Source organism: Xiphophorus maculatus, chromosome 19, assembly GCF_002775205.1.
Source record: "Xiphophorus maculatus strain JP 163 A chromosome 19, X_maculatus-5.0-male, whole genome shotgun sequence".
Lineage (NCBI taxonomy): Eukaryota > Metazoa > Chordata > Actinopteri > Cyprinodontiformes > Poeciliidae > Xiphophorus > Xiphophorus maculatus.
Genome location: NC_036461.1, coordinates 11,043,605 through 11,067,278, shown reverse-complemented (window position 1 = coordinate 11,067,278; position 23,674 = coordinate 11,043,605). Strand labels below are relative to the sequence as shown.

At 38.7% G+C, this 23,674-nt stretch overlaps 1 protein-coding gene across 2 annotated transcripts in view; it reads left to right on the top strand.

Annotated features, from left to right (window-relative positions):
* LOC102228829 (AT-rich interactive domain-containing protein 1B-like) overlaps positions 1–23,674 on the top strand; it is a 196,106-nt gene that overhangs the window by 148,974 nt on the left and 23,458 nt on the right. For both annotated transcript variants that reach the window (XM_023353033.1, XM_014471447.2), the window contains exons 7-8: positions 3,912–4,091; positions 13,657–13,927. In XM_023353033.1, coding sequence (XP_023208801.1) covers positions 3,912–4,091; positions 13,657–13,927 — 451 coding nt within the window. The remainder of the gene's footprint in view (positions 1–3,911; positions 4,092–13,656; positions 13,928–23,674) is intronic.

Sequence of the window (23,674 nt, the reverse complement as noted above, 5' to 3'; positions counted from 1 at the left end):
CAGAAATTACGTGTTGAAATTGCGTTCAAGGGAATGAAAGTGGCTGTAATAAAACTATGTTGTTTGTTCATTTTTTTGAGTATTTTGAGTCCAGCATGAGCTGCTTAGGATCATGGTTCATGTTAGCTTCTTTCATTGATACACAATATACAAAAGAGCTAAACAGAAGGAAATCAAACAGAAGACAACGAAGAACCCAAGCGATTGTTTTTTTGAATTCAGACATGAATGAATTTATGTATCCCAGACATGAATATAAGTGTGAACACAGTGGCCACCAGAAGAAATTATGAAGCATATATTTGAGTTTATTGAAGTTTATACAATGGGGTAATGAGTAAAAGGAGAGATTTCAGGGGAAATGTCTCAGAAAAGGAAGCTGGAAGACATACGAAACCGGCACCTATGGATGAATTTAAAAGCAATCTTATGTTCATACTGCCTCTAATTCAATACAGCAGTGAAGAACCACTTCAGACAAAAACTGATTCAAAACTAAAATATTGGGAGTATTCATACACTTAATCTTCTTTTAATCAGCCCTGATATTTCTCCAAACGACTGTGTCGTGAGAATAGCATGGCGACATTGAAGGCTGTTGCATGTTTTGTGATTCTTAGCTATTTTAGCCTAGGTTTATTGAGTCTAATTTAGTGCTAATCTACTCTAGAGACAGCAATAATACATTTTCCTTTATCCATTAAGGTGGAAGACATTTGTATACATGTCAATATTAAATATATAAGTGTTATGAGAACAGAGCTTTGATTAATCCCACTAGTAATCTTTGTTTGGTCAAATTTTAATTGCTATATGATGCAAAGCATTCCCAGTCTGCTAAATAACATCTGGAATATTTTAGCAGAGTACCAGACAATGTCACTCATGTTTTCTAGTCCATTAGTCAGCATCTTTTAATCATCTATGTCAAATGCAGATTCAGTAATACTAACACTGAGTAAATAAATGTATTTCCAAAAAGCTTGCTATGTGAACACCCAAATGCCCTAGCCAAACTCAAGGTTGTCTCCAGCAATTATGACCACTTTTCAGGTGTTTGTACAAACAGCACATTTGCTGGTTTTTGCAATTCTAATTTCCTTATCCACACAACCCTGCAAAAAGCCTGAAAGACTGGGAATTGACCTTAATGGAATGACTGAGGCTCCCTCTCCATCACGAACCAAAGAGCAGTTAAAATCACAGAGAGACAGAGGGAGTGGATGGATGAAGACAGAGGGAGAGAGTGGGGCCCTGATGAAATCAAGTTGGAGATTTAATGCTGCTCTCTAATGCCTGTAAACCTCAAATGCCCCTTTGCCTCCCCCAGCCAAGTCCAGGAAAACTCAGCACTGTTAACAGAGTCGACTGTTGTTTATGCTTTTTTTTCCCGTGCTCGGATTAACCCCCTCCCTCTAGATATACTGTACTCCCCACTTTGCTCAAGTGCTGGTCTCCCTAAGAGCCTCTCTCTGCTCTTCATTTCGATAAATCCACTGACCGTCCCCTTTTCACTCCCTACTTTGTTCTCACGTGCCCGCTGTTGTCCAGCTGAGAGCTTCGTTGCCAGAACAAGAGAACGGTCTGTGTTTGTGTGTGAAGAGGGAACGAAACACATAGAGAGAGAGGTGGGGAGAAAAATCCTTGAATGTGTTATTTGCTTTTAGCACCGTCTGCACAATGTTTCTCTCCCCATCCATTTTCCAGGCAATTTAAAGTGCGGTATTACACTCAGTATTTTTTTTCTCCTCCTCTCCCAGAATCCCCTTACCCTAATGGAAGCAAAACATTACAATAATGTCCTCGCTCCTTAAACCCAGCACTCGCAGCCTAAGCACTTTCAGGCCCCAATCGCTCTTTTCCCTCCGTTGCACTGTCTTTCCCTCCCACACACACTTTCTCTCTTGCTGAATCTCTTTCTGCCTAGGCCTGCGTCTCTGTGCTGCACAAAAAAACTCATGCGGCGCGTTTATTGCTCTCTGTCTTTATCTCCTACTCACACGCACACTCAGAAAGCAAATATGTATATCCATATGCACAGTCATGAACTTAAGAGCATTTGAAAACTTCTGCCTCCCTTTCCCAGTATCTTTGCATTTCTCTCTCGCTCTCCTTGCAGAAGTACGGAATTACACAAGTCTCCCCAAACCCCAAACTCACTAAAGAGTCAGCCTGTGTGCGCTCATTTAACAAAGCGGATGGCTATCAAAGTTTACAGCCGAGCAGACCCAATCCATTTACACCTAATCTGCAATAGCGCGCTTACACGCACACACATTTCCACACCCACACACCCTCTCTTTTCCCTCAATGGCCGTCCAGCGACCTTTCTCCATTCGCAGCAGATCGGGAAACCTTTCAGCGAGTTTTTTAGAAAAAAAAAACGAATAACGCTGTTTGAAAGAGCGAAGCCCAGGCGAGGATCGCTGCAAATGTCAATTTGAATGGTGCGGGCGAGTTTGGGCCTGAGAGGCTTTAACACGTCTACTGACAGAACAGCTTAGAATAACACAGTAGCCACGGTCAAATCACTAGCTGTTCTGTGGAGAGTGGGGCTCTGTATTTTTATGTCCACTCAGCTTTTACAGCTACATGTTTCTCTGAGGCCAGGTGTGTACTTGACCTGGCTTTTGTCAGCAATAGCATTCAGTGAATGCTTGCGCTCTCTGTTTATTTGTGTTCAGGGATCCTTTTACATGTCAATCTGTTGTTTTTTAGAAACACCTATTTCATACTGACTTATTCACCAGTGTATATATGACTAACAGTAGATGACACAGATGCAAGAGATCAGATCCTCTCAAAATTGAAAGACACTGAATAGAAAAGAGGATTTCTTCTTTTCTACAATCCATCACATTTTTTCACACTACAAGAAGAAATCGGATTTTGTTATTTTTCTAAACATGGAAAAGTATTTACACTCAGACTTCTTTTCGATTATAAAATTTGTCTTTTACACAGTTTTGTCCAACACAGTTATTTCTGTGGTTTTGAAGAGCTAACCGGAAACCCAAACAAACTTCTGCTTTGATGTTTATTATACAGACAGAAAAAACATTTCAAACCTCTTTATTTATTGAATAATCCAGTTTAAATTTTCAAAACCTTAGCACTTAAAATAGTTCTTAAAATAGAACAAAGTTTTGATACAAAAAATCAAAAAACACTAAAATAGTCTTTTTTTATTTTGCTCATTGAGAAGCTAACTTGTTCCATAGTTTGTAAAATGGGGTATAAAAAAAATCCTCTAAAACCGGTTAAAATATTAATAAATTATTTGGAAAAGCAAGAAATGTGAAAATTGAAAATGTATTAAATATGATGTGAACAAGTAGTCATTCCTTTTATTTTTGATAAATCCTAGAAGTCACTTAATTAATAAATACAGTACCCCTATGTGAAATTCAATCTCTCAGATAAAATCTGGTTGCTTTAGTGAACAAGCAGTATCATGAAGACCAAGGAACGCAGCAGTCGTAGAGACATTTAATGCATAATTACATTATAAAATTAACAAACACCAAATAACCCCCAATAACCAAACACATCTGAATAAGCACTGTTTCACACACCACTTTTAAATGACAATGGTAAACTGAATATCCGTTATCAAAGTGAAAATCTAAATCTAGCTAAGGATGTGTGGCACAAGGGAACATTTTTTATTCAGACACGCTCCATCCAATTTGACGGAACTTGAATTATTTTGCAAAATAATTCAGTGTCTGGCTTTGCAAAGCTGCAAAAACACCAAAAGACTTGCACCTGGATACCCAATACCTGCAAAAAACATTTTGTGTTTACAACATGGCTTAAAGTGAAATCTGTAGCCACAATCATTTCCTAAAAATTAGGACTTTCAGAAGTAAAGGGTATGTTTGCCATCTAATTGTGTTTGTCTGTTTTAGGTTTTATGTCCAACATGCAGAGAAACCAGTCTGGCTCGCAGTTTGCACCTCCCCAGTCCGGACCTCCCATGTCACCTCACCCATCCCACGGAGGCTCAATGTATCCCAGCATGGGAACATATTCACAGACTGGCCCTGCAGGTCCCTATGGACCTCAAGGACCCCAATATGGACACCAAGGTTAGGAATGTTTCTCTACAGTTTTTCATCGATAAGATCAAATGCTATTCCTATTTTAAGACGTGTAATTCTTCTTTTATCTCAAATACAGTGATGTTTTGGGATGTTTTTCTCCTTTTTTATTTAATACCTACTTTTTAGGGAGAGTGGATTATGTCACGTCTAGTGTAAAATGTTTTTATCTAATAACTTTTCACATTTTCTAAGATCCAAAACAACAAAGATGTTTAATACAAGCCATCTTATCAAATAATGTCAAAATAAAAGTCCTGCAGTTTTAAGCTTATAAGATGGAATAAAATGTCCAGAGTTTGAAATTCTTTTTTAAAATTTAAATGCAAAGAATGGGTTCCTGTCACACAGGATTATAACTAACCTCTCTTGTCATGACTTCCACCTGATGTACTTCAATTTTCTGACCAGTCATGTTAGGAAGAGGAGTGCCTCACATCATCCAAGCAGAGAGGGTTCAGACAGAAAAAGCCACACTTGTCATTTTTTGAGGACTTTTGAACCCTCACTCCCCCCACAGTGTCAACGAGGTTGCTAATTAGGAATACAAAAGGACTCCTTTTCAGAGACATTTCCATCATCTACTTCTTACACACACTCGCACAACCCCCACAGATAAGTACAACCATCTATCCTCCTGCGTGGAGGGCCTGACGGTGGGCATTAAAATCCAATGCGACTCTCTGATTATTCATGAGGCCCTTGAAACCTGAACAGACCTCCTGGCCCTCTTCATGATATGATTATGAGGGAGCGCCTAAGTGATGAGGCCAGCTGACATGTCAGAAGGTTTAGCCATTGAGTATCAATTTCTATTTCTGGTGAGATGTTTTGGTTTTAGCCATGAGGAAAAGAGGAAAATGTTTTAAAGCTTCATATCAGAGATTCGCAAAGTCCAAACACTGATCGAGATCGGATTAGCAAATCAATTCAAGACTTTTTACACCAGCTTTTCTCAAAGCCTGCTCTGAACGGCATATCAACATGACTTTGGTCAAATTGTGGAAGACTGGAGCTGAATTCCTAAATTTGACACACAAAACATTGAATATCATAGTTAGGTAATTTGTGCCTTAGAAATAACATATCTCCAAAGTTTAAAGTGTCAGATAAGTGAATCCTTACAGCATCATTTCGAGTGAAACAGCAGTAACACAGAGATGTAACAGCCGCAGCACATAACTTGCTCAGACCCACAGCTGTCCAGTATAAAATATTAGATTGGTTACTGTCAAAAAGTAAATAAATGAAATAACATTCTGAGCATGAATTTACTGAGAGATTATATAGCATCTTAGTGGAGAATTTCACTGTCTGAGTTAGGTAAAATACAATCAAAATATATAATACTGATGTAACGCACTTTTGTATGAGACTTGGATGCTGCATTTTTTTCAATTAAAAAATACTCATGGATAATTAACAGGCTACTAAAACACTAAAATAATCTCAATATATTTGGGATATATTTATATTGAATCCTGGCTATTTTATAGATAAACCTTAAGAATGAATACTTTATTGCAACATAAAATGTGTTTTCCTCACTAAGTTACTATGTTTACTGACTCTGTGTGGCTGACATTTTGATGTTATGCTGCACTTTTATTTGTTCTGTTTATTCTTGTGGCTTTCCATTTGTTGAGGCATAACATTTAGTTTTAAGTAGATAAAGTTTTATATCTCAGATCAATTCAGAAATCTCTGTATGCTTTGCTGTTAGAATAAAAGTGGTTTATGATCAAAAATGTACAACAATAGGCATAAAGTTCAATCTCCTTTCTAAGCAAATTACATTCATGGGATTTCTCAAATCTGTGATGCACTGGCAACTTGTCCAGAGTCTACCCTGCCTTTCACCCAATCACTGCTGGAGATGGGCACCATAAATGAAGGATGGATGGATTTGCTCATCACTAGTTGTCTGAGATGTTAGGTCTTATTTTGTAATCTGATCTGGCTCTTTCAGCATACCTTTTTAGTGCACCTGCAAACTTCTCCAAATGCATGTAATTAGATACTTGCTACACCTCTTTGGGGTATTTCCACTAGTTGTTCCTTGATTTATTTGTGCTGACAGTATAGCCACGATATTTGAAGTTTTGTTCCACCCTGATTCTGTTGTTGTGACAGCCTGAGTTTACAGTAGAGGAATGGATCCAAATAAAAGGTTCCTGCCAATTCCCTCAGTGCCAAATCAGGTACAAAAATAGTGACTTGTGAAGCAGTTACAGCATATACAGTAGTCTTTTATTCTACGTATAATTCTGATCCATCAGTGTGCCTTAATATGCTGTGTTTACATTGTGATCCATGCAAACATTTCTCCTCAAATACCAGAGGAAATACTCAATTTTGAATTTATTCTGTGATAAATAGTATGTTTTGTAAAGTTCATTCTTGAAATAGTGCATAAATGTAGATTGATCACTGCAGAAATGTAACATTAATGTCAGCTCCTAAATATTTGTTTCATATTGCCCTCTGACCAGTAGTTCTTTTATTCAGTATTTCACGAGAGGTTGTCTGGTTTGATGAGTCTTTCAGAAAATCAGTCTCATCACGCATTAGTCTAAGCATTTCCGATACTCCAGAAAGAAAGAAAAAAATCTATCACAATCCAGGAAGTTGAGAAAAAAAGCTTGGATCAGTTTCTATAATTAGGCCTTATTCTCCTATTTGTTTCTCCAACATGCAACACCCGGCCATCAAACAAATGCTGACATCTGCTGTTGCACTTTATTTTCTGCCCTTGGCAGCACACCACAAGAAACATTGTGGTATTTCTTTTTTGGTTAATGTGAGTTTTAATGTGTCACCTTGATAAATGCACCCGTCCGTGCTTATGTTTTTCCAAATTTGTGGCCGCTCCCTCACATTTGTTAATGCTGATTAATAGCCCTAATGCGTTTGGTATTTGGTCTCCTTTCTCCTCCCACTCTTATCTCTTAATGTGACTTTGGCTGGGCTGACAGCCCAGTAAGCAAAGAGAAATAGAGAAATTAAGGAAGCAGAGAGCGACAGCGAAGCCGACTAGCCTGGAAGGAGCTCTAGAGGCAGATGAGCATGAAATCTCCATTTTATGACAGAAATGATGTTACCATCAGAAACTGCTCAATGTCTCCTCGTCTCACTTATGTGTATTTACAACAGATCTGTATATTAGAATAATCTAATTTACATATAGTAAAACTGTACCCACTACTTTTTGGTGCTGCATTCAATGTTTTTAGACGGCATACCTTTATACCAATACATATATAACAACAGAAAAAGTAATTCCTGCCCGATATTAAATGATGGTGATCTTTCAATTAGAACCGGCATAGTTTACCTTACTGAAGGACACCGGATAATAACAGCTTATCATTTTCACATTACTTCATCCTTATCCCTCATCTTCCTCCAAGATCTTATGTATGTGGGTCTTTTGTTGGCATCCATAAAGGTAATTAAATGGTCCTAAAAGGAATGCTGTGAGGAAATTTTTCTGCTGGCAAATAGACAGAAATCCCATTACCCCAAGTTTGGGAACAAAACAGCTACTGCCTTACAAGAATATACATATTTTTTCAAAACATAAAGTAGAAATATGGATTTAACTAACCAAATCTTCCACTGCAGTGACTCAGGAATGTGTTCTGGCTGATAGATTTTGCTGTTTTTGCCTTTGTCTTGTTATAAACTCAGTTCTAGTTATATTTCTAAGGATTCAAAGGGATTCCGGGGCTCGGCCAGGGCCAGGTCAGGGTGCGTGTGTGTTGAACAGGGCAGACATCTGCTGGTCATTGTTCTTAATGACAGCTCCATCTGCTTCCCTTCCCTCTCTCCGGTTCACTAACAAATTAGCAAGAACAGAATTTCGCTCCAAGTCCCTGAACTCTGCTCTACTGATTTTTTTTCTGGCTCATCTATGTGGATGGAGGTTGAGCTTGTATTTTTGTGTGATATAACATTTTCAGTAAAGAAATACAGCACAAGACTCTTTGGAAGAATAGAAGAGAAAATAACTTCAAAGGGGAAGAATCTGCTTTTTTATTAATGGATAACAACTAGAGTGGAGGTTCTTTAAAGTGCATCTGTCATCTTTACAACTTTTTCTTTTCAGCTATGCTCATGCTTGTAGCTCACAATAGTATTCATGTCTATGTTCGGAATCAGACAATAGGTAATATGTACGCAACATGCAATCTTTAGTTGTAGAAGAATGCTGAGGTTAGGAACAAGATACAGGAAGTAATATTTCCCATCAAGAATGTTATCTCTTAAAGCAAAGATTTATTTGATGACTTGTGAAACCCAGAGAAGGAACCCAGGAGAAACACCAGTAGCTTGGAGACTTGACTAACTAGGGAGGTAGTTAAACAATCTTTGATGAATCCTGTTAGCCTCTATTTTACCACAGAGGCAAATGAATGATTATAGTATTCATTTGTTCTGGTCAGCATATTTCCTTTAATGCCAACAGGTCTCACCTTTATTTTTTCCACCATGCCACTACAATGGCATGTTGTGATTATGTGAGTCTCACTTTTCTCTATATAACTAGTCTGTGTTTTACTCAGGAGGATTTAGACAGAATTACAGTCATGTTACTTACAAAGGTTGTGTTGTGGAAAATGCTTGTCACAGCACTCTATAAATCCATTAGTTTGTTTTCTCATACCGACTTGTGGTTTGACCCTAAAATGCAACTTCATGATAATGCTACACATGTGGTGAATATTATAGAACTTAAAATACTTGCTCCCTCATTTTGTTGACACTGAAGAAAATTAGTGGCCATCATTATTTAAAACAAATTCTTGCCTGACTAACTTTATTTTGATTTAAAAAGAGAAAAGCTGCCGCATTTACTTACTGCAGAAGCTATTTGTAGCAGCTGTGGCTTGAAAGAATGACCCTCAGTTTTAGATTATTTTTTTAAATGAAGACCTTTTTAGAATCCTTGGCCAAAAATGTTTTTGCAGATAGACATTTTTAATAGGTGAAGAGGAAAGTCAGTTTCCACTAAAAGTGTTTTATTCCACTTTTTTGAAGCAACGATGCTTACTGTATCACTGTATCAAGTGGTCAACCTTCCGTTGGCCATACCCGTGTCCCTTTATAAAAATAACATTGTCTGACATATATGGTAGTGCCATCCTGTTTTAGATGGCTATTTCTATTTTAGAAATGAGCAAATCTATAAGCAGTACCTAAATATTATTGTTTCTGAATTTATCATTACATAAGTCCATAACTGATAAATGGAGATCGGGCTTGACTAATTTTTCTTCCTTTCCTCTTTTCTTTCTGTCTGAATGAGCTCCAGAAGTCAGCTCAGCAGTTACAAACAATACTGAAGCTGCTAAATGTTTACATATCTCATTTGAAAGCCGTCTTCATCCAAAGTCAAGCTGATCTTTTTGTGTTGACATCAAGCTCTCTTTAGGACTCAAATGACTCCAACAGCTGTTTGTAAAGACATGCACTTGGACACGGTTGAGAGCCGGCATGTTGGGAACAGCAGACTCATAATCAGATGGTGGAGGAGGACATTATACCATTACAGAAAAGAGATTTGGTGTCTGTCTGAGCTCTGCTTTTTCTCCCTCTACTGCCTTTCCCACCTCAAGGGGGTTAAGGCACTCCACTGGTAATGACCATGCTGCAGACAGGACTTTTAAGCCTTAGCCTCAATTTAAATCGCCCCCCAAACCTCCAAAAAAGAGAAAAAGAAAACTCATGACTCAAGCCAGTGCCTAGAGGAGTCGGTAAGTCTTGGAAGGAAATTGACAGTTTGAGGAGCTCAGTAGCCCCAAGGTGAACCCCAGCCCCGCTGTGGCTCAGAAACCCTACTGGGGAAGGTGCTGAGGTGGCTGTAGGAGGATGTGTGGGCCTCAGGCAATAAGAGATGCTAGAAAAAAGCCATCTTTCCAACCAAGCATGTTGCAACAAACGGTGAGTCCAACTGTTTTTAAGGGTTCCCACTGCAACGATCCACCTCCAACTCCAGCTATGAAATGTAAGAGAGGAAAAAAGGATAATATTCACTTACTTAATGTTTACTCTGCATACTGTATTCGGCAGCTCAGACATGCAGTCATGTATTCTGCGTTCCACTCCTCACTGATGGACGTTCACTGGCCCTGAGGGCACATTGTACCTTTCTCCACCGTAAGACTGCCTCGGCTGTTAGCTCGGGCCGGTCCAGTCTGCTGAGAGAAGCAGCAGACTGTAATCTCCTTGGTCACACTGTAGCTCTCCTGCAGGACTGCAGGGATTAAAACGCGGCGAAGGATGGAGCGTCCACCAAACCCGTGACCAAGTCGAGAATTTCCATGTAATTGTGAACGAAGCACCGTGAGTTTTCCTCCTCCACCCCTTCATCAAGCTATGAATATCACCAGCACTCCCCCTCAAAGGCTCGGAGTCTGAAGAAGCATGCTGGAAACACAGGCTAAAAAATAAGGACACACGAAGGTGCAAATGAGACAAAATGTCCTCCTTGTAATTTTTTTCCTTTGGTTCTGCTTAATTGGTTTCCAGAGCAACAGGAATAGAATGTAAAAGTACAAAAAATGGATGGTATGCATTCCATGTTAGGTTACAAACACAAACTTAAGTATATTTTCTAGGAATCAATATGAGGTAGTGAATTATAAAGTAGAATGAAATAGATGTATTACATTCTCTAAGTTTTTTCCAAATCACAAGAAACTTAACGTTGAGGTTCATCTTCCTACAGGCGCATATCTATTTTATATTAGTTTATCAAGAAACTCCAATAAAACCCAATGACGTTTGTGAATCCATATGAACAGTTTTTAAAAACACTTTCAAAATTCATTTTAATGTTTCTCTAGAATAATTAAAACTCTACCTCATAAAATAATGCAACTTTCTCTTCTAATTTACTCTAATAGCACATCTAATTGAAAGTATTTGAAAACCTTTAAAGATTACACCTTGGAGTTTAACGGCTGAGCTTTCAGTCATGGGTTAGTTCACTATCTGTCCTTGAAGAAGTAATCTGGCAGTCCACTTTGTCAGGACAAAGCAAGATAGATTGGAGAGCTTTATTTTAATGTTATCCCCAAGTTATGCCGTCATTCTTTCACCTCAGGCAATCACAGGTATTGCATGAAACTTGATGAGTTCTGCATTTTGCAAGCTAATTCCAGACATTCTCATCCTTTAGTCTCACGATGGACAAGAAAAACTGAAAACTCAGTCATGGAAACTTCCACACACTTACTCCCAATTGTTTGATTATTTAGCCCATACATAAAAAAGAAAATGAGACTGTATGATATAAACAACTCCCCGGGAGGTTTCCTGGAGCCTCAGTCAGTCACAGATGCCAAAAACCACCAAGTCCGCCCAGGCAATGGAGAATGTGGCCAGCAGCCACGGGTCTTAACAGCTGTCCAAAAAGAGCTGAGCGAGGTCACTGGCTGGGACCTTATTCATCTGAAAAGGATCCATCCAGCTGAGCTGAGTGTGGTAGCTTTCCCAGAATTTTCACGAGATTTTTCAAGTTGAAAATGTGCTATTGAGAGGTCTTTAAAGTAACATATATATATATATATATATATATATATATATATATATATATATATATACACATTCACAGTGGATATGCTCATTTAGACATGAATCATGTACCATACATACAACCGCCAACTCCCACATTCCCCGGCCGCTCTAGTGTTCCTAAGGCATTCTTTCTTCCTCTATGCTTCCCTATCACAGCCCCAAAGCCCTTGACAGGTGTCAGCCGTATTCAGCTCGCCGGCTCACTAAAGCTTCCTTCATCTCCCACTGTAGATTTCATTACAACGTCTGGACAAATTCAAGTGGAATGGCTGAATTTTATGGGAAAGACTTTTATTTCCATTGACCGTAAATCCTATCTTGAGGGTCGGAATTTTTTTTTTTTTTCCCTACCTCCCTTTTCGTCTGTGTTCCTCTTCTTGCTTTCCAACCTTCTGTTGCTCCAGTCTCTTCGGAGGCCTCGCTGGCTTATGTCATGCGGATAGTGCTTTTTTACTGAAGTGACTCGGGGACAGTGGGAAGCCGTTTCCATTTTCAGAGTTGTTTTTTCTCCCCCTCCTGTGTGGAATATTGTCATTTAACTTCTTTTCGTTTGAGCGTGCAGAAAAGCCTTCAAGGTTTTAAAGGAACTTGATCCCCTTTTCCAGACAAATTCTCAGGGGATTATGCAGTGAGGCCCATCTAAAGCACCCTTAATCAAATCAAAAATAAATAGTCCCTTTTACAATGGGAAATGCCACATTTTCTAATTCTATTTTGCAGGGGATTTGTCCTGGGAAGGGAGTATCACTGTGGAAACAGCTCTCTGCCTGAAGAGGGAATACTCTGCTCTTTATAGGAGCACTCGCTTGTTATAGCAGGTGCCTTTTAGTGTTCCTGGATGTACAGCACTTAGCAACAATACCCAAACTGCTTTTATCACAGATTTTATTGCATCTAATTGGTATTTTATGACATAAGGCAAACAAACTGGTACATACTGTAACTCTCAGGTAGAAGGATGAGGATAAATGGTTTTTAAAATATTTTACAAATCAAAATTAATAAGTGTGTCATTCATTAATATTTATTCACATGACTGAATAGTGCGTAGAAAAATCTCTACCTGCAACTGCTGCTGTAAGTTTTCAGAATAGGTCTTCAGCAGCTTTGCATGTCTACAGACTTGATCCCATTCTTTTTTGGAAAAAAAGTTCAGACTCAGTCTGATTGGAGGGAAAGCATACACAACAACACCCATATTTGAACTGGTCTATTACATAGAATCCCATCACATAACATGAAGTTTGTGATTGTAGCATTAATGTATATAAAAATGTTGAAAGGGTGTGAATACTTTTACAAGGTGCTGTATAGCCACACTGTACTTGCCAACATGGTCCTTTCTTTCATGTTGCAGTTGGATTTGAGTGAAGGTTTTAAAGCCAAAATAGAGGGGTTTAAGTGTGCCTTAGGAAAGCTTCTGGCATCATGGGCGCGTGGCACTCCAGGGCAGCCAGAAAGCATTTACTGCAGATTAGAGCTCCTCTCAAGTGTTTCACAAAGTCAGCCTTAAGCTTAGAAATTGTTCCCAAGGCTATCCAGCAACCTGAAGCACTGTAAAAAAATGTCACCAGAAACACACCCTAATGTTTTTGTTTTTTTTTCTTTATTTTTTATTTTTTTGCACACACTGCATTTTAAAGAAGTTATGAATAAGAACTTGGTTCAGCTCTCAACATTTTTCTCATTCTTTACCTGTCACGGTATTTATTGAGATAGGTTTACTGTCATGGTGTTATTGTTTAGTGGGATGAAATTGTTCTTTGTGCTGCAGTAGTGCATATTAAAGCATGAGCTGACAAGCACAGTCAGTTTCTCTCAAATTTATGAAGCCTATCTGACTGCTATGTTCCTGGGACATCATTAAATCTGCCCAAGCTCAACAATATTAAACTGATGACATAATTTATCTATTTTTAACTATGTTCCATTTGTTCCCCTTAATGACTGTCTTCTTATTTTCTTAATCCAGGTAACTACCCTCGGCCCTCTAACTACATTGGGTCAGCCGGAAGCAACTACAGCGGCCCCGGCCTGTCCAACAGTCTGGGGATGAATGCCACTAGCCCCATGCACGGACAAGGGCCCGGAGGACGGAGCCACGCCCCAGGGAGCCAGAACAGGACCTACCCAATAATGGGTCCAACTTCTCCCAGCATGCCGCAACCAGCTGGACCAGGGATGGGTCCTCCATCTAATCGCAAACCTCAGGATGGAGCTGTAGCCAACTCAGTGCACAACAGGTAAAAGTACTGCAAGGTCACAGGAGATTACCTTTAAAATTGAGTCTGTTTTTTCCTGTGAATGTTTTTTTTTTTTTGTACCAAACTGCTGTTTGTGGGTGCAAACTTGTCCTGATATTTGCTGAAAGTCTATTTCCTTGGCCTCTTACTGCCTGAACAGGCTGCGGGCATGAATGTGTTGTACAAAACTGCAGTTTGACTTTAAAATAGTTTCTTACATATCTTTAATTCCTCTGACATCACATCTTTGTTCTATTACAGCATCCAAACCAAAGATTGGCCTAAGTATGGTATATTCACTCATCTCAAAAAAGTATTTTTAAAACAAAATTAGAAGATATTGTTGTGCATCTCTAAGTTCCTTATACTTTGCATCTATAGAGGCAGGTTCGCTTGCAATACAAACTTTTGTGCTGCTTTTGATCCAGTCCTTTACCCTGACGTTATGATGACATTTAGAACATCTTCAGAACGCCTGACAATAAAAAATAAACATAGACCTCTTTAGATTATTCCAAGAAGGACTGCCTTATAACAAAAAACTAATTTAGACATTTGTGCAGTTCCTCACAGCTTTCTAAAGTAATCCAGAATCCAGCAGAAATAGTCAGCAATTTTTTGCTATTATTAAGGCTAATAATCATCTCTGTCTTACATCACTTTTATGAGACTGTGTTTGTTTTCAGGGCTTTCACTCTTCTGGGTGCCATTTCTAGAACTACACTTATCTTTACACATCTCATAAAGCCCCTGACATTTTGATTTCAGAGCCATTCACTGTAAAAAGGGGGGGGGGGGGGGAAACAGATATTGGCTTTTTCAGAAGGCGCTGTGGCGTGGATACAGTACTATCAACACATGAGAGAATAAAAGAGACACTTTGGTTTTAACTGTGAGAGCACACGAAAATGACACCAGGCTCCTACAGACACACAAATGAAACTCTTTTATGATCTAACAGAGTTTGAGTAAAGGGCTTTAATTCTTCCATCAGCGGCAGCGCCTTGACTTTATGAATGCTTGTGAAGCTAAAGACAGTGATTTCTTGAGGGACTGCGTGGGCAGTAAACTTTCCCTGAACCCTGCTGAAGAAAACTTGTGAAAACATGACTGTCGCTTGTGAAGACTTCCTCATTCCTCTTATCAGTTTGGGTTTTTCCTAATAATCCATCAAGAGAGCACTTTTCCTGATCTTTTGTTGAAGCATGAGTCAGATTTCAGTGAAACTTTCCTCTGTTTTATATGGCCTTCAGGCTTTCTTCAAAAGTAATTCCCTAATCACACTATTGTGTATTTGCCCTGCATTTCTTTGGTGTATATAGACGTGCTCCTTTAAAACTCTAGTGTATATAATTTGATATGCAACTAGAGCAAACTGCCTTTGTCTTTTAAACGCAGATAAAAAAATCTGAATTAATGTAACTGCTATGGAACGTTGCTGTGGTGACCAAATGATAATGCTAATTAATCTCATACTACACCATGTAGACGCTCTGTCTGCACTGACAAAAATGAACTCATCTGAGCCTTATAAGCAGTACCATAGTTGGCCCAATCATCTGCTTGCTAGCTAATAATCATCTAAACTCCTGGTGGACACTGTGGGTCTGTGTGTAGAGCAAAGACCTTTCATCTCAAAAGTGTTCAGATGATTACTACATTTGGAGAAAAAAAAAGAAACAGCAATAGTAAGATTTTCTGTCCTCGTGAACCCCCTGTAAATACATCTTGAACACACAGTTCAGATGGCTGATGACACTCTTGAAGTTTGCATGATCTCCAGATGAACTGATCCCAGAGGCTGAAGTGGGCTATTCCGACAGTGGCCAAGACCAAAATGTCCCTACAAAACAAAATAAAACGTTTTATATTCTGAAACCACCATGATTACCTGGAACTTTTTACATGTTCTGTTCTCTAAGTCTGTTTCACACAAAACATTAGTGGCATGCCACCTCAATCCCATTTAAATATTTATCAGATTATTCATAAATAGTCACCAACATAAACATGATGAGTTGTTAAAAGTTCATTAGAAGCTTTAACATAAATTACTGTTATATTTTCAAGACTGGAGTTGCTATAAAATGGCAGATGTCTGCATTAGTCCTGGCCCCTGTCAAACTAGTGATTAAATTCAGCCACTGTGATCAACTACATGATGACACCAAGAGTCTTATCTACAGCTTAAAACATTTTAAACAAACCTCAATTCAGAAATTCAGAACTATCCTTTTAGGTCTGCATTATGCATACAGCCTAATTCAAAAACCTTTGATCCTACCTTTTTCTTAACCAATTTATTGTCTTCACATCTGTCTAGATCCCTAGATTTTCCTCTTTTATGTTTACCTCATAAATCATAAATATTCCTTTAATCTTCTCTAGAAGGTGAAATGATTTGCCTGATGATAAAATGCAGTTTTTCAACAGTCATAAAATGTCCTTCCTTATAGAAAAATAAGATATTAATTGCAAAAGCTACTGTAATTTCCATTGTCACTGCAGTTTTCAGTATCATAGGAGACAACCAACTTTGAAGAGCTTGTGTAGAACACTCACTGTTAATACTGTCTCAGATTTCTGTTCACTTACCGAAACAGTAGTACATACTGGGGAGGGCTGGGGGTGTCTGACAGAATGTATGATTAATTATGTGCATCAGGGGGTCCATTGCCTCTCACACCGACACACATACACTTATGTACCCAGGCACCAATGCAATTGTTGAACAAGCCATTAGGCGATGGCTGGGCTGTCAATAAGAAGTGACATGACATGATCCCCACTGCTGAGCCCAATGAGGCCGGCTGTCAGTCTCTACACCAAGAAACCAGAGAGGTGTCGCTCACTGTGGAGCTGCTGCACGGGAAGACTCATTCTTTTTCATTCATAGTCTATCAGCTGAAATATGATCTATTTTGATTTACTATTAACAGTGAAAGGTTTGCTGTGTTGGGTCTTTTATCTCTGAAGGAGTTGGTTCTGTGCAGATCACACTGGAAGCAAAAGGTTTAGTTCTTTCTGTTTTGAAATCCGTCTTTGATATGTTTTCCATCTGCAGGATGACAACTTTCCTAGTTGTCACTGTGTTTTATCTAATCATCTCTTCAGTGGACAGTGGAAAAATAAAAAAAATAATTTTCCTTACAAATCTTTTCCACATTTTGCCACTATAACTACCACAACATTTTATTTTACTGGGATTTTATCAAATATAGCTACAAAAAGTAGTGCATAATTGGAAATTGCAAGGAAAATTATGTTTTTAAAATTTCACAAATAAATTTCAGAAAAGTGTGCCATCGGCACCACATTTCCCTGACACACCTAAATGAAATTCAGTGCAAATAATCGTTTCACAAATTAACCGAATTAGTATAAACCACCTGTGTGTAAAATAATTTATCTAAATCCTGCTGTTCTGTGATGGTCTAAAAGGTTTGTTAGAGAACATTCGTGAACATAGTGTTCTACCTAAATTGACAAGCCAATTAAGGAGAGTAACAAGAATCAGTCATGGTAACTCTGGAGGAGCTGCACTTTAGAATTTGTCAACAGTTCTTCACAAAATCCCACCAAGCTTGTCTTTATGAAATAATGACTAGAAACAGACTGATATGGAAATGAAAAACAAAACTAGTGTCATGAGATACACGGCACCTGCAGAGGATGGTGAGCTGGTCAGGTTAGTCCAACATTTCCTTACAAAATATTAAGAGAGGGAAAATGAACATTGAACAAGGAGTTGGCAGCATTATACTGCAAACACAAGGCAGCATCCTTGTGTTGGTGCTGGTCCCTCCTGACCAGCACAGGGAAGCTTGTCATTGGCAGGATGAATAGAGCTAAATACAGGAGAATTCTGGTGGGAAACCCTGTTAAAGGTGGCAAAAGATTTGTCACTCTGACTTTAAATATACAACCAGACTTTGAAATTGTTTAAATCAAAGCATGTTTATGTGTTAGAATGGCCTAGTCAAAGTCAAGACTTAAATCCGGTGCAAGATTTCAAAGCTGCTGTTCATGGTCCATCAAATGTGACAAAATGCGAAAATGTTCAAAGATCGTGAATACTTTTGCAAGGTACACTGGAGCAACCAAAGACTTATATAAACAAGCTACAGGATTAAATTTGCTTGCCAGAATGAGTTTGTGTTTAAATGTAAGATAAGCTTTTACTTCTGCCACCTCCTTTGTTTAGAATCCAAACATAGGAATTAATGTTCTGGCAGAAAGCACTATTCTGACTAATTTAAAACAAAGATAACGCAAAGAGAAGTGTGGAAGTGAACATTTTTGCAGAAAACTTTTTATGTTAGTGTCCGTCTCATCCTCAGTGTTCGTCTTGCCCAAAGTTGCTCATTCATAATCTTTTATCCCTCCTTGTCTGCTTCTCCCCTCTCTCCTCCCACCTGTTTCTCTCTTTTTCACCAACTCTCCCAACTGTATCGGCCTCTTCATCTTTGTGCAGCTCTATTATCCTACCCAGACTGTTTCATCTCCCTCGGCCTTTCTTCTCTCCAATTTGCTTTTTGTTCTCCGCTGTCTCCAACGCGGCCTTGTTATGTTTTTTCTTCCTCAGATCCCACTTTACACATCTGAGAGAGATCAGGAGAAAATTGGCCTCCGAAAAACCTGCAGTTAAAAGGGCTCCGGCACCCCGTTTGTGTTTCCAGATCTCTGCAACACTGTGAAACATTCAGACTTAGTTCCTCGCTGTCTGAGAAACAACTTGTTAGTCGTAGCACATGTCTGTTTCTTTCTTTTTTTTTATCTTTTATGATTTATCCAGAAGCTGCCAAAGCCACCCGCTACAAAACTTCCAAATTAGATGCTAGTTAGTTAAACATCCTAAGCAGGTTTTTTCTTCTTTCCTCTCCTTTTCTTTCATTTCATTTCCACGTATAATCCTCCACAATGCTGCCTCTGCGTCCTCTCCCGAGTCACGCACACCCTCGAAACATTAGTAAACACACTTCGACTTCATTACACAAGGTGAAAAGAATTCGAAATGAGCAGAGGAAGACCACTTCTGGCATCCCAGGGCTGCGGGCGTGGGCCAGATTAAATCTTCATTAGGTGTGGCGCGTGGAGTGTTTTTGTTCCCTCCTGAGCCGTGTCAGTCTCGCCCCCACCGCAAGACTGGAATTAGAAACAACTGCCCCGCTTCTGTTTGTTAATCAGTTTGATTCGGTTGAAGGAGGAGGGCGTGTTGGCCTGTAGACTTGCGGGCCCGTAGAAAATTGTTCTGTTGTATAAACAAACTGTGTCATATGTACAGTACAGACCAAAAGTTTGGACACACCTTCTAATTCAATGGGTTTTCTTTATTTTCATGACTATTTATAAGGCAAGAAATCCCACTTATTAACCTGACAGGGCACACCTATGAAGTGAAAACCATTTCAGGTGACTACCTCTTGAAGCTCATCAAGAAAATGCAGAGTGTGTGCAAAGCAGTAATCACAGCAAAAGGTTGCTACTTTGAAGAAACTAGAATATAAGGGGTATTTTCAGTTGCTTTACACTTTTTTGTTTAGTGCATATTTCCACATGTGTTATTCATAGTTTTGATGCCTTCAGTGTGAATCTACAATGTCAATAGTCATGAAAATAAAGGAAACTCATTGAATTAAAAGGTGTGTCCAAACTTTTGGTCTGTACTGTACATAAAACTTAAATATGTTTGTAAAATGAACAGTTAAATGTACTTCTACTCAAGCTGCGCTGCTCTCTCACACAGGATCGTTCTCACTCTAGCTGGAATACATCTAACATGCCACCCAAATCTGGGAGATCTATTTAAGCTACAAGCTTCCTTTTTCAGTCTGCAGGTCAAGCTTTCCATACTGCCTGCCTTTGCGACCTTTCACCCCTTCCACCGCCCTAATATCATAATAATAATAATAATAATAATATTCTGACATAAATCTGTCTTATATTGGTCTTATGTAACATTCTTATGCACTACTGTAACGAATTAGTTGAAAGCCATAATAAAAATGATTTGAGATAGACACTTAAAGTATATTACTCTGTGTGTAATGATCTACATAACATATAATTTTCACTTTTTGAATTAATATTCTGAAATACTGAGACGCACTCCATTAAACCAACATCTTCAGGTAATTTCTAACTTGTATTAGAATTGATGTTTAAATAATTGTTATGGCCAATATTTAATACCTTCTTTTTATATCAACTTTGTAAAACAAAAAATGTACGCACGGCAGTATTCTACAAATCTAATATTTGAAAAGTGGATGAGCTTTTGGAAAAGCTGCCCTTGAGTTCTATGAGTATCATTAATGAGAAAGAGGGGGTAAGCGTGTTTGAAAGAGAGGTGCACAACAGGATTTTAGGCAGCTGGAGATTGATGTTTATTTGGAAAACATAGAGGGGAACACAAAGTCTTAAAAGGTATAAGCTTTTCCTTGGCAGCAGCTTCAGAGGGTGGAATTGGCTCCGCAAATGACTTCCCAACGCTACTGGCGACACTCTGCAAAAAAAGTTCCTGGAGCTATAGGAACAGGCGAGCTGTCGTAAAAATAAGCACTTAGTTGAGCAAGAGCAAAAAAAAGAAAAAAGAGAGCCATAAATAAAAAGGAAATTGAGGGGAGAAAAATGTTGGATGAGGAATGAGGAGAAGAGAGGAAAGTGCTCCCAGGCAAATCCTCGCCAAATAATTCATTTCTGACCTCCTTAGTAAGTAAATTTACTAAATAAATAAGAGCAGCGCTTGAATGTCAAGAACGGAAGATGCTGCCTGTGGCGCTTTGTCGCTCCCAGTCTTGGCAGCGCTGCGGCGCGCTCTGCTTTCATTAGATGGGCAAAATAAATGGCTTCTCCTTCATCCATCCATCCTGAGCTGTTTGATGTTTGAAAGGGAGGGGGGGGAAGTAGCTTTTCTCTGGATTTAATATGTTAAAAGCTGTCCTTTTATTTTGCCCGTAAGTGTGTGTTGGGTTTATTCTGGTCCACAGTCTGGATGTTTGTAAATGTACGTTGTGAGTTGAGTCAGGAGTTTGGGGCCCAAGCTGCCGTGAGAACAGATTGGGTCCATATATAATTCATAGCCTCCAGCCGATCCTCTCCATCCTTCCATCCAGGAGCCTCTTGCTGGCTCTTTTTCCCTTCTACATTCTCCCAAACACCGTTAAACACACACCAAGCAGAGGAGATCAATGGGCAGTGGCCTAGCAGCCGTCACATGGTCCTGCGGTCCCAGTGCTTGGGCTGTCTCGTCCAGTTAGCGGCACTGGGAGGCATCGCTGCACGCCCCTGTCACTGCGAATGAAGGACAAAGGCACTGCCACTGCTAGAGAGAAACCGTCAGCTGGTTGGCTGGCACCTCGTAACCATGGCATCCCCTTGGCAACGGCACCCACCCTGCGCGCTAACACAAGGACACGCTCAAACACACTTCAGTGCTTACACACACTCTCCCTGTGGTTGGAGAGTGGCCTTCTCAGATGCCCTTCACACATGGACAACATAGTAAAAGGGGAGAACCAGCTGTCTGTGTCTGTGTGTGTGGAGAGAAGATTAGAGAAACAGGTAGAAAAACAAGAGCTGAAGGTCTAGATGCAATAAATAAAAACCAAAACAATATACTTTTTTAAAATTATGTTCATATCACATTTTAAAGATTTTTGTTTAAGCATCATTCAAAGCTAATGAAAATAAAAAGCTGAGTTTCTCAAAAGATTACAATATTTTTATAAGACTGTTAAACTATATATTTTGTGATCTCCACAAACATTGAAGACTGCTGACTTAAGAGTCACTGACTCTCTACAAGAATTGTTTGCTGCAAAAAGTAATTTCTAAAGAAATTATACTTGTGGTGGTTGTATGTAAGCTTATTAATGTAAGATTGAGTGGAAGGAAGAAATTTCCTTAAAAAAAACTACCAGAAAATCTTACAGCACTTCATTGTTCCCTTTACTGGCAGGCTTTATTGCAAAGCTGATTTTATTTTCCAGAGGAACTTGCCACCTGTCCACATTACTAAAAGCACCTTCTCTAATGACCATGGTGTCACTGTGCTTGATTGGCCAGAAAATGTTCCATCTTACCTGATTGAAATCTTATAGATCATTTAATTTCCTACTTAATCTATTGAATTTAGGGAGTCATTAACACTTCAGCAGACCCACAGGCCTATAATTTCCATGCAAAGCTGCATATATACATTAATTTATGCAAAAAGAGCCCTGACAAAGTCAGGTGAGTGAATACATGGATTTACTAGTCCGGAGCTTTCTGTATTATAATTTTTTTTATTGGAATATGCTAAAATTCATATTTTCTGATAAAATGATTTTTTTTATTTCTGTAGTTTTAGGCCATGACTATCAAAAGTAACAGAATAATTATTAAAATATATCCCTATACACTATCTGTAGAATAATATAAATCTTTAGAATGCACCTGTATCTAATTGATCTATAATTCTAATTTTAATGGGTTAAATATTTCCAGCTGCAGAAGGGATATGTAATCGCTATTTTATAGTAGTCAGAAGTGTGCAAAATCTTACCTCACCGTCATTTCTTCATTATTGTTCCCAGAGTTTCTTGTAGTCTTTAAAATAATTATTCCTGCAGGCTCCCTAAGGTCTTTTTAAATTAATTTGTAGACCTACTTTTTCACCTAAGTTTCCATCTAGCTTTTCTGTCTAACCAAGACGGCATATTGTGTAGACAGAGTAAAAGAAGACATGTCAGGCCTAAAACAATGTCTGCAATAGAAGAACAGGCTCTGTAACTCACATCTTCAAGAAGTAGAAAAACTTGGACAAAAGACCCAAAAAATGCATCTTACTTGGGTTGGTCTTCTACTGTGTGCCCAGGACCAGTGGGTAGCTATGAAAATCACTTCTTATTTATTATTTTTTTCAAAACTGAGTTAGTGTAGTAAAGAAATTGGAAAAAGAGTAACTTTATGGACTACCTGCCTAATGATGCAGTTTAAAGTTGTTTTTTTCTTAAGGACTTTGCTGATATAGATGTTTACAGGATGTTCTTCACCTGTTATCATCTAAAGATACAAAAAACAGTTCCACATCACAATAGATGGATAGTACGACAGTAGCTTTTCTTTTTAATCCAGACACTAATAGGTCTCTTGTTATTAAGGGTTGTTTATTGCCTGAATAAATAATAGGTTGGATTAGACAAGCTTAAAAAATTATCCCCCAAAAGCCGGGCAATAAACTGAAAATACTTCAAGAAGCACGTTTGTCACAGAAAACTTTGTTATACATTTTATATGTTTTGCAAGCAAAGATAATGTATAGTCTTCCAATGTTTCAAGCCAGATTTGCACCCACATCACACTTTTGACAAAGCAGCATTGCCATGGTGATAGGACAACACACAACAAGGCACAAGAGCACCTGGGCAGATACTGTAATTGGAGAAAGCTTAATGTGTTTTCTGCAAACTCCACATGTTCCTCAGAGGTATGATGAGCAGAGCAGGATAAATTTGGTTCCTTGATTATGTTGCTTCAAAAACGTTTCCTGACATTATAAAGCTGAGTAATTATGATGTAATGCAATGTGATGCCACATAAATGTTGTACACATTGAGAAAGAATGGTCCAGGGAACTGTAAATAGTACACTTCTCGCATTTTCTTCCATAAAATTCTCATAGACAACAAATTTGAGTCTACCGGCGTCTGTATTTTGAGTCTTTTATTTTTGAGTTTTCCCTCATCTTAGTTTTAAGGAACA